At 36.5% G+C, this 12,455-nt stretch overlaps 1 protein-coding gene across 4 annotated transcripts in view; it reads left to right on the plus strand.

The window, feature by feature from the left end:
- Positions 1 to 12,455, plus strand: part of LOC138696029 (uncharacterized) — a 125,401-nt gene that overhangs the window by 92,073 nt on the left and 20,873 nt on the right. For all 4 annotated transcript variants that reach the window (XM_069820519.1, XM_069820517.1, XM_069820516.1 and 1 more), the window contains 4 exons: positions 1,898 to 2,103; positions 7,207 to 7,444; positions 10,076 to 10,209; positions 11,555 to 11,810. In XM_069820519.1, coding sequence (XP_069676620.1) covers positions 1,898 to 2,103; positions 7,207 to 7,444; positions 10,076 to 10,209; positions 11,555 to 11,810 — 834 coding nt within the window. The remainder of the gene's footprint in view (positions 1 to 1,897; positions 2,104 to 7,206; positions 7,445 to 10,075; positions 10,210 to 11,554; positions 11,811 to 12,455) is intronic.

Consider the following 12,455-nt stretch of genomic DNA (forward strand, 5'->3'; position numbering starts at 1 on the left):
AAACTCTTAGACAAGGATTGGCGTTGTTTTGGAAGTAAATATGCTTAAAATATAATGATGGAGAGCTCAAACATAAATTATCAAAGTGGCCAAATGGACTGAGCAAGGTTTGGAATCACACTCTTCAATTATAGAACTTACAAAACTGGAATATAAATAGAATTTAATAGATACCTGATATTAACGTCCCAATTAAATTAAAAAAACTATTTGTAGAGAATGGGACTTTTATAATTTAAAACTATTAAGGGGACAAAAAGAAGAAAAGAGGATTGGGGAAAATCACATTAATAGAATGAACACTTTTATACTTTAAAATTGTTAAGTGCATAAAAAGAAGAAAAGAGAAATGAATCACATTAATAGAATGAACACTTTTATATTTTAAAACTGTTGAGTGGACAAAAAGAAGAAAAAAGAAATTAATCACATTAATAGAATAAACAGTGGTGAAAGAAATATGAAGTCTTTTGAAAGGCAATCCAGAAAGATCACTGAATAGATGAACCAGCAGCGGATTTTCAGGGGAGGCAAGGGAGACCGAGCCTCCCCTAATATTTAACCAGAACACAATATGGCAGTAATAATTTCAGCTGAATTAAGGTCACAGACAAGTTACAGCAAATTACGAACATTTTTCCTTTTATATTAATTTTACTTTTCACTACAACTAAGATGTAAGTTACATAAAGTCGACCACATCCAGTTGGTGATGCCCGCTCGCTATAATGTAGATAGTACAAATAATTCGTACTGAAAAATAACAGATAGCGCTGTAACCTGTATAGCGAGAGCGAGAGAGAGGAGTTGGCTACATGACGCTACTCCCCGGTAACCATGACAACAGCAGTTCAACCAATAAGATAGCTGGTTAGAAGAGTGTTTAAACTTTACTAGAACGTGCGAGGGGAGCTGATTTGGAGACGTCCTACCCACCACTGACAACTGTACTGCTTATAGTCACGGCTGGTTTCGGCTGTACTGGGAAGCTCTCTCTCTTTCTCTCTTCTTGGTTTTAGAAAATTGAGTCACGTGTTGTTAGTTTTCTCTCCCTGCGTAAAAGTTTTCATTTATGTTGTTAGATTTTCTCTTGTTTGCGGGTGTTCTTGTTATTTTATTCTTTTGTGTTGCGAGATGTATTTACTTTTACAGTATTTTAAATATATCGAGAGTTTAGAAACAAATGCATATTTGTCTCTAGCTTCTTCTAGTAGCAGTTATTCAGTATGTTGTGACCTATCTGATCGGTTTGCGAAGAAAGAGGAACATCCAGTTAATTTGCTGTAAAATTAGACTGTGTAATAGTATTGAGCAAGCCCCGTATTCTTAAGTTCGAATCAATTTTGTTGCTATCTCGTTACTCTCGAAATATTGTTTTTCTTGTTCGTTTTATGTAGCAAAGAGTAACATTCTTAAATGTAATATGACCTAAAAAAACCTAATTCGTAGGTTAGGACTTAAAGTGTCCCAAAGAGTGGCAATCTTTACCAAGCCGTTGTAATATATTAACAGTATGTTGTTTTGCCCCCCGCAAAATCATATAAATTTCTAAACATAAGATTTAAAATTCTAAAACATAAATTGGAAAACCTAATTTTAATTTCTTAAAATCTATAAATTCTGTGCTTGGTAATGAGGTACGTCACAGGCCTTATATTTTTGTATTCTCATCAGTCACACGTCTTGGCCTCCTCAGCTTTCAAACCCACCTTCCACTACTGAGATGAACATAGCAATATCATCAAGTGATAAACCTTAACATAATGCCTGATGTGGAAAATAGGAAAACTTACTTAATATCTATTATAAATATTTGATATTATTTAACTATCAGTTCATTTTTTTAATTGTAACAAACTGCTGTTATGACATTACTTGCTGATATATTTGTTTGCAGGTGGTAATGAACTACGTTCATGATTTCTTCAAAGTGTACAGAGAGAAACCGAAGTTCATGTTCAGCTTCCACACAGAACTGTCACATGATTCGCACAATCTGATCGGTGCAGTGGATCTCGACATGCTGGAATGGTTGCAGACGATGAACGAGGAAGGACACCTCAATAACACAATGCTTGTCATTATGAGTGACCATGGCCCACGGTAAGATTGTTCAAACTTTTTGTCTAATTCATATGAAACTTTTGTTAGGTTTCATTGATCTGTGAGAAAATTGCCTGTTTTTTTCACCATATGCAGAAGAAATATTTGATGACGCTTATGACATCATTATATCTGCCTATATTGCGGGCTTTACATGTATGCACTTGTTGGCATGCCTCAATGAAAGTCATGCAAAACCTCAGACATGCCCTTGTGGATGTGATTGTTGACTCTAATGAGGTTTGGTTGTAAGAATTGTTGGCTCACAGTAGATGTGGTTCTAAGGAGTATAAGCAGATGCGCCAATCTGCTGCAGTTGATGTTCTGGGTTCTCTTATCAAACCACGTGCCATGCAAAGTCACTGCTTGAAAACCTTTAAGATTTCCATGTAGCCATGATCCTTATAAATGCCCGTACTTGCATGCAGTTACCACCATTACAGTACACACTTACAAGAGGCATGTCTAACAAAAAGCAAGTATGTCCTGCTTTTCTCTTTTTTCAAACAACACTCTTGTTTGACCTGGAATATCTGCTTATAAGTCTCTTGTTAAGTGTGGTCCACATTAGAGCACCGATAAATTCGAACATGTAAAGACACTTTTATGTCTGTCGAGGGTAATACCAGAAAGGGAGACTTCTACTTCTGTTGTCTGTGGTTGTCGCCATAAAAAATTAAATCTGAAGAAACAGTATGTGCTGTATATCACTAGAATCATATGCGGCTGTAATAGTCAATCAGCACCATTACAGATAAAGCACTGTTAGAGTCTTCATCTGTGAGACACATGCTATCAAAAATGTGAGTGATTTAAGTGTGTTTTGGTTTGTGGTTTATGTATATTATTAGTGTCAGTGTTAAGTTGACATGACAGAACACAAACACAACAGACAGGTGTTCATAAAGGGTAAGGAACTTGATTTATTAAGTGCACAGCTATTTCAAGCAGGAAGCAGAAGATGGCTTGGTTTTTTGAGAGCTGGATTTATGACAGATCCATGCACTTAGACTTCCTTGGCCCAATATGTGCCTTATGTATGAAGAGTCCACTGCAAGAATGATGGATGTCACTTTCTTGTCGAAAATGGACCAAGACTGTCAATCCATAGCTTATGACATATGGAATGTACATAGAGAGTTATATGGCATTAACACTGATTATACTGGACAGTAATGATCGGAAAATCACAGACAAGCTTTGAGTGCTAAGCATTTCAAACTTTCAATTGCTTCCCCTGAAAAATGTATTCCAAATGACATCCATCATTCTTGCAGTGGACTCTTCATATGCGATGAGAGTTCAATTCCATCAGGTGGTCTGAGTGGTATTCATGAATCCGATCTTGACAGGTGGGCTATCCTGCCTAGCCCTGACAGAACTAAATCTGATCCACAAACAAGTACCTGATAAGTAGACCCCGAATTTTATGTAATATCAAATTGAGAAATATATAGCCAAAATTAGTTAAATATGTAGATAAATATGTAATGTTGCAATTATATGTAACATCGAATATTTAATTTCTTTATTAGAAAATAGAAAATATATCTCTTCTTTTTTATTTTTTTTAGTTACAGCTAATCAAACTGTGAAATTCTTACATGTAATGTAAAAATAATGATAATTTTAGAAATATTCGTTCCGGTACCAGGAATCGAACCCGGGACCTCTCAGCTCTGCATGCTGAGCGCTCTTTCCAACTGAGCTACGCCAGGACACGATCCACTGTGCCGGCCGAACTCTCCTCATTCTATCGTCAATGGCCTACTACCTGCATTTTAGACATATAAGTCATATATGCAGGAGCACATATTTAAATGACTTTATGGCCATATTTTAACAACAGTTTTGTGAATACCTATATTCGTATATGAAGAGTCCACTACAAGAATGATGGATGTCATTTGGAATACATTTTGCAGGAGAAGCAATTGAAAGTTTGAAATGCTTAGTGCTCAAAGCTTAACAATGACTATCATTGTTAATGCCATATAACTCTCTATGCACATTCTATATGTCTTAAGCTATGCATTGACAGTCTTGGTTCATTTTCGACAAGAAAGTGACATCCATCATCATTCTTGCAGTGGACTCTTCATATATGAGGTCTCGCCATCCTCATTGAATAATCAGGACTACTATTTTGAGGTAGTAGTCAACATATATATACCTAATAATTTGAGAAAAATTCGTTCTGGCACTGGGAATCGAACCCAGGACCTCTCAGTTCTGTGCGCTGAGTGCTCTTTCCAACTAAGCTGTACCAGGACATAAAGTCATTTAAATATGCGCTCCTGCATATATGACTTATATGTCTAAAATGCAGGTAGTAGACCATTGACGATAGAATGAGGAAAGTTCAGCCCGGCACCGTGGATCGTGCACTTGGAAAGAGAACTCAGCACGCAGAGCTGAGAGGTCCTGGGTTCGAATCCCGGTGCTGGAACGAATTTTTCTCAAATTATTAGGTATATATATGTTGACTACTAACCCAAAATAGTAGTCGTGATTATTCAATGAGGATGGCGAGACCTCACATATAGGAATATAGGTATAAAAATAATGACTTCACATTGATTAATAATAATCAATTCACTTCTGCTACAAATATTATATTTCAATTAATTTTAGAACATTCTAATTAATGCAAAAGTACTGAAAGACAAATGTTCCCAAGTTAAGCTTATAAGTTATATTGGAAGAAGATGCACAATTGAAGATCTCTCCAGAATAAGAATGTAACCAACAAAGCTATAAATTCATGTTTCAGGAAGAAGAAAATAATTTCATTAGGCCTATATTTACTAGCAGAGACAACCTGGTGGCATTGGTTAAAAATATATATATATATATATATATATATATATATATATATTTACTAGCAGAACCATTTGACTAATAAAAGATACAAGTTTATTCAGCTATTGAATACAATAACTTATTATAAATGAATGCTTCAAAATTACTTTTTCCACCAAAGTCACATATTTCAATAATTTGATGTTACTTCCTTCTTCCAGAGAGGTCTTCAATTATTAATTACAGTATACTTTTCCAAATGTTCTGTTGTCATGCAGTCTCTTGCCTGATAATATGTTTTTATACACAGATAAAGATCACTTCGCATCACAAGATGTCGCTAATGTGTATTTATAGAGAGGAATTGTGCTAGCAATTGAACAGCTGGATACCAATATGCACTGTCATTTTTTTTGTTAGCTTTCATCTTGCGGTTATAACCTCTTCTGCCCAATCTCCATCCTCACTGTCACCTGGTGCAACCTGTTTTAAACAATTGCGTCTCTGGAACCAAGTCACAACAAATATAACTATTTCATATTGTGTAGAGGAAATGCTACATTAAATAAGTGTGATGTAACTGCCAAGGATATGGTGTCCATCAATAAATGGTTACTTGCAAAATGAGACTTTCCAGAGGTAAAATACCAATAGTCTCCCATTCTGATCTATGGGAAGGGACCTCTTTCCAAGAATCCAAGCATGAGAACTTTATATCATTCGGGTTAAAAAGATATACTAGTATCACATTAACTGTGCTTTGAACTGTGTTTATATAACAGTCATATGATGGAAGGATCATGTATGATAATTGTGGCAAGAATAACATTATATAATTAATGTACCACATCAGTGTAAGCCTAGATCATATATGTAACAGATAACTCATCGCTATGTCAAAATCGGCAGCACTTTGAAGAGAACAACCACCAGGATCGCCACCCGTCCACCATAAACGAACACGAGATGGCAGTAAAGTTCCTAATGCAATTCAAATTGGAATTATGATGTGACTCCTTATGTAACAACTAGATGGGAGAGTAGTAAACCTGACAAAAGTTATACGATGAAAGAGTATTGGAACGGAGAAAAACTCTCTCCGGCGTCGGGATTTGAACCCGGGTTTTCAGCTCTACGTGCTGATGCTTTATCCACTAAGCCTCACCGGATACCCATCCCGGTGTCGGACAGAATCGTCTCAGATTAAGTTCCAACTCTTGGGTTCCCTCTAGTGGCCGCCCTCTGCACTGCGTCACAGATGTCTATGAACGTAGGACTGAAGTCCACACATGTGCTGAGGTGCACTCGTTATGAGTGACTAGTTGGCCGGGATCCAATGGAATAAGCGCCGTCTTAAATCACGAAGTGATTTACGCATATCATATATATATATATATATATATATATATATATATATATATATATTATTTTAATTTACCGAAGTACATATGATATTTCCATGCAGATATTCTGCGTCATCATACGATGAAAGAGTAATGGAACGGAGAAAAACTCCACACATGTGTGGACTTCAGTCCTACGTTCATAGACATCTATGACGTAGTGCAGAGAGCGGCCACTAGAGGGAACCCAAGAGTTGGAACTTAATCTGAGACGATTCTGTCTGATGCCGGGGTGGGTATCCGGTGTGGCTTAGTGGATAAAGCATCAGCACGTAGAGCTGAAAACCCGGGTTCAAATCCCGGCGCCAAAGAGAGTTTTTCTCCATTCCATTACTCTTTCATCGTATGATGACGCAGAATATCTGCATGGAAATACAATGTACTTCGGTACATTAAAATAATATATATATGATATACGTAAATCACTTCGTGATTTAAGACGGCGCTTATTCCGTCGGATCCCCGGCCAGCTAGTCACTCATAACGAGTGCACCTCAGGACGTGTGTGGACTTCAGTCCTACGTTCTTAGACATCTATGACGTGGTGCAGAGGGCGGCCACTAGAGGGAACCCAAGAGTTGGAACTTAATCTGAGGCGATTCTGTCCGACGCCGCGGTGGGTATCCGGTGTGGCTTAGTGGATAAAGCATCAGAACGTAGAGCTGAAAACCCGGGTTCAAATCCCGGCGCCGAAGAGAGTTTTTCTCCGTTCCATTACTCTTTCATCGTATGATGACGCAGAATATCTGCATGGAAATATCATATGTACTTCGGTACATTAAATATATATATATATATATATATATATATATATATATATATATATATGACAAAAGTTGTTAACCTCAAAGGCTATAAGTCACAACATGAAATGTCTGTAATTACCATTTGCTTCCAGCTTTGCAGACATCCGCAACACACAGCAAGGCAAACAAGAGGAGCGTTTGCCCATGTTCGGCCTGGTATTTCCTCCCTGGTTCCAGCGAGCATATCCAGATGCAATGGTGAACATCCGACGCAACAGTCAGCGTCTCACCACACCCTTTGATATTAACCCTACTCTCAAGAATGTCCTTCACTATGAAGGTTCAGGAAAGGGCAGCGTCAAGGATAGAGCCATCAGCTTATTCAAACAGGTAAGAGAGATTTATGAAAACGCAATTTTTTTTTTTTTTTTTTTAGTCCTACGGAATATATCTGTTATGGTAACAATGGTTACAGTAATCATTCACACTACATTATTCGACTAGAGATAGCAATTCCGGTATTGAAATAACGTGAGGTGAATGGCTCTGATTGGCTCTTTCATCAATGATGTCAACATAGCATTAGACATTTAGCAGGTATCAGGGTGCGAAAACTCTCTATTATTTCCCTGTACTTAGTAGTCATGATGCTGCTGATGATGATGATGATGATGATTATTATTATTATTATTATTATTGTCCCGTGCCGTGGCGTCATGGTCTAAGGCATCCTGCCTAGGACTCGCGTTACGGAATGCGTGCTGGTTCGAGTCCTCATGGAGGAAGAAATTTTCTCATGAAATTTCAGCCAGTGTATGGGACCGGTGCCCACCCAGCATTGTGATGCACTTGGGGAGCTACGATAGGTAGCGAAATCTGGTTACGCAAACCAGCTATAATGGCTGGGGGGGGGGGGGGCTCATCGTGCTAATCACACGATACCTCCATTCTGGTTGGATGATCGTCCACCTCTGCTTTGGCATGTGACTGTGAGGCCAGCAGCCGGCTGGTCGGTCTTGGCCCTTCGTGGGCTGTAGTGCCACGGATTATTATTATTATTATTATTATTATTATTATTATTATTATTATTATTATTATTATTATTATTATTATTATTAGTGAACAGTTATTATATTTCATGTGTTTCATTCCCAGATAAATTGTCTTGTAGAGACTGATACAAAGAAAATTTGTCAAATAATAAATTGCAAGAGAAATCAATGGATACAGACAGATGACATGCCCAAAGCCACTTTTTTGGTGTCAGGTATACTGAGAACATGTACAGTATTACATTAAAATCTGGAAATTCGTTTTTTTCATTGCCACAATGCTTTCTTTTTATAATTTGTAGAACATTAATATGAAATTTAAAAAAATTGTGATGAAATGATGACAATAATGATGATGGTTGTTGAAATTAATTATTCTATATTGAAATAAATGCTAAACATGAATTTAAATAATTAAATATTTCGCACAAGCTATAAAGAGAAAATGCTGGCTGACTTGATTGCCAATGCCAAATATGTACTTGAAAACTAAATAACGATATCATTATCTTTTCTCAGCTGGTTTCAACTTAATATTGATTCCTCATTAATATTAACAGCATCAAAATGACAATAGAAGAAAAGGCACTGATTCAATATGAAAAACTTATCAGATTACCAGGAAACAATTGGCATTCATACAGTCCTCTCTGTAGATTGAAAACTCAAAAAAGTTTCATATCCATTGTTCAAGAATTAAAACAGAAAATCAATATCCCGAATTTTAAAGAAAACTTACAAATTAAACCAAACCCTTTAACTATATTAAATATAGAATATAATCTAAATTTAACAGAAGAAATACTGAAATCAGAAGTAAACACTGAAATACTGAAACAATTGTCTTTAGAGACAATTAATATTAGGTACCCTCCACAAAACTGGCTTCATTTATACACCGACGGATCCTTGATCTCCAGAAAACAAGGTGCCGGTGCAGGTGTTATGTGCTGTCTCTTCTCACTTTATAGATCTCTTGGATATGGAACAACAAGTTTTGATGGTGAAATCATTGCAATAAGTGAATGTCTCAGGAATCTTCTATGCCACATCAATAAATTTAGGAATGCAGTTATATTGTCAGACTCCAAAGCAGCTATTCTATTAATCGTCTCTAAACACATACCTTCATCTCAAACAGCAGAAATAACTAAAATGTTCTCTCAATTAATATCACTCAATAAAAGAATTGTATTCCAATGGATACCATCCTATTGTGGAATCCTGGGAAACAAGAATGCGGATGCTTTAGCAAAGAAGGGCAGCACTGCTACATACAGACCTGTTACTAAATCTATGTATTACTCTGTGAAGAGATTTATTAAATGTACATACTTAGATTTCAACAAGGGAAAAAATGGAACTCTCTGCATCACAATCCACAGTTAATTCCCGATTTACCACGAAAATCGTCTGTAGCCGCATTTAGTTTGGCAACAGGCCATGATTGTTTGGCCGCCAAACACCTGCATAGAATTGGAATATATCAGTCCCCTAACTGCCCATTGTGCAATTCAAACCAAGAAATGGATTCGGAACACCTCAAAATCTGTGCTTCAGTGGCTGGTCATGATAATATCTTTGAAAAATATTGTAGTGCAAGAGGTCAAATGACTTTATTGTCAAACGCCTGGCATTAGAAAACAACAACAACTTAATATTGATACTCATTTTCAATTTGCAGTAATATTAATACTCATTACATATGGATTGCTCCAGACCAACAACTTTATACGAATATTGACTTGTCCACTTTTCCTTATCGAATGTCTCCCCTATCATCATTACCATGGTGACATCTGTTACCAAGAGTTGAGAATGGAGTAATGGCAAACCTAGCTATAACATTTTTTTCTGTATTCATAAACAAAAAGAACCACTTAGAGTAAAAGCTGCTACAGAGGGTTAATATCTTCATTACTTCATCTAATGGAAGACTTCTCCTATGTCACTGCATTTATTGTTTCAGATTCCTCTAGAGAGAACGTGTGCAGATGCATATATTGAACCTCATTGGTGTGCGTGTCTGGACTGGCAGGAAATAAATTTGCAGGACAGAATGGTAGTGAAGGCTGCAGAGACATTTGTAGATTTCATAAACAAGTGAGTACCGATATGTTCTCTTCCTAAAGCAAACATCATGAAGAAGATTTAATAAATGTTTTAATTGTTCTTCCAAGACTTGTACGGTATTTGCTGCCTTCTAAAGCTATGATCGCATGTTGCCACTTTTACAGCACTGCAGTATGAAATACTAAGCAATTCGTGTACCGGTGCTACTACATGTGAACAACAGCATTACTTGGAAAGCTGAATAACAATATTACGATTACAGGGGTTAAAAATGAATGCAAGTCATATATAACGAATGACTATACAGAAACAGAGTTCATAGCCTACTGATACACGTGATATGACCTGAGATATTAAGCTTAAAAAAAAAAAAAAAGAAGAAAAAGAAAACTACCAGACAATTTCACAACAAGAACTCCAGTCATAACAGGCAAACAGATTTATTTTTAATTTAATATTTAATTTTCCTCAACTTGGTGAGGTTGCCAAAGACAAAGAACGTTAAACAGTAACATTTAAGATGACATTAAAAATGTCTTACAAGCATTTTTTGTTTACAATAAACTAAAATTTACAGTAAATAATATTTCAGTAATGAAAATTTGTAGTAAAATAAAAAATACCGATAAAAAAATAGAATGAGAAAATTCAATTTGAATTGAAATAGAAGTGTCACCGTAAAATCTGCAGAGAACCCTTCAAGGCTATCATAGAAATTTCCTTAATTGTTGTTGTTGGGACTCCAAATTTATGACAGAATGACACGAATTGTTTTGTTATGGTTCCTTTAGCGCCCACCATTAATCCAATGACTTCTATATTCCTGAGTTTATATGATGTTTTGTAATAAGGGATAGTTGGTTCATAAATTGTCCTATTCTCTAGATTAACCTCCTTGGGTTGATTCTGATGCATCTCGAATCTGATGATCGGATCCAGAATACAGGAACAGCACAGTATCTTTATAAGACAGTCTAATGTCAAACTAACTTTAATTCATTAAATGATACATTTCTGGCTCTCAGAAACAGATGGACTGAATTATTATATCTGAGGAGAAAGCATTTTCCTCTAAAGGAAGATATGAAACCTGGGGTAATGTTTGACTGCCTCTTCGTGGTGTTGGTAAACATTGAGCAAGTTCATTCCTGAGTTTAAATCAGCGAAATTAGGATCAAATTGTGAAAATGGTGGTCACTCAGCTGTTGATGATAAGTTAAATACTGTATATTGGTAGCTTAAAAGTCAATGTTAGCTGGATGACAAAAAACGGATTTCTAAGAATGTTACTAAATTGGGAGACGACATTACGAAAACTAGTTTCAAATCTTGTGAGATAGGCGAGAAGAAGATTGTATTTCTCTCTTTGTTACAGATTGACAGAATCAAACCGTGACATTTGTGCTGATCTGCACCTGGAACGCATCCAGTGGGCTGCAAGACTAGTGCCCAATGAGGGCTTGATGAGGTTCCACAAGAATGCTGACATTGATGGCTTTGTGGCAGACCTGTCTGCTCATACAGTGGTCACACAGGAGGTGTACCAACTCAAAGTGTCCACAATGCCTGGAGGAGGTCTCTTTGAGGTGTCAATGAAGTATGATGTAACTGATGGCAGCTTTGCAGTTAAAGTAAGCTCAGTGTGTCAGCTTTCACTTAACTATGTCCTTTCTAGTTGGTTGTGTTAGATAAAAAAATTGACTTGCTGGTAAAGTTGATCCACAATAAACTAAGAACGAAAACGGCTATGCATTTCGATATGTATGTCAGTAACTATATGCAAAGTCGATATTATGCATTCTGATGTTATTTGTGTATAATTAAGCATTAAAGTTCTCTCATGAGCACAAGCCAACCAACATGAACATAGGTTAACCAATTTCAAAATTTATGGCACAGAATATTTAAAAATTCAATTCACATCCATCAGTTTGGTCACATATACATGTAGCATATATTGAAAGTGATTCTACTGAATTTACAAGCAATAGATAAAGAAGAAGTTATGTCACGGCCTCCTTGTTACAAAATATATGATGACCATATAGCTTTTCGATGGCAACAGAATGAATCTAGTAGACTGTTATCGGAAAGATAATGGCAAAGTTAAAACGTGGCCAACCTTCATGTCCCTGTTTCTGGGCTCCGGCAAGCTTCTCGTTAATTGTGAATGCTCACATTTAAATACATTTATTTTAACAATATTTCCGTTTTTGTCGGCCTGCTTAGCTAGTCGGTATAGCACTGTCCTATGCTCGAGGTTGCAGCTTCTATCT

Source organism: Periplaneta americana, chromosome 3 (genome assembly GCF_040183065.1).
Source record: "Periplaneta americana isolate PAMFEO1 chromosome 3, P.americana_PAMFEO1_priV1, whole genome shotgun sequence".
Lineage (NCBI taxonomy): Eukaryota > Metazoa > Arthropoda > Insecta > Blattodea > Blattidae > Periplaneta > Periplaneta americana.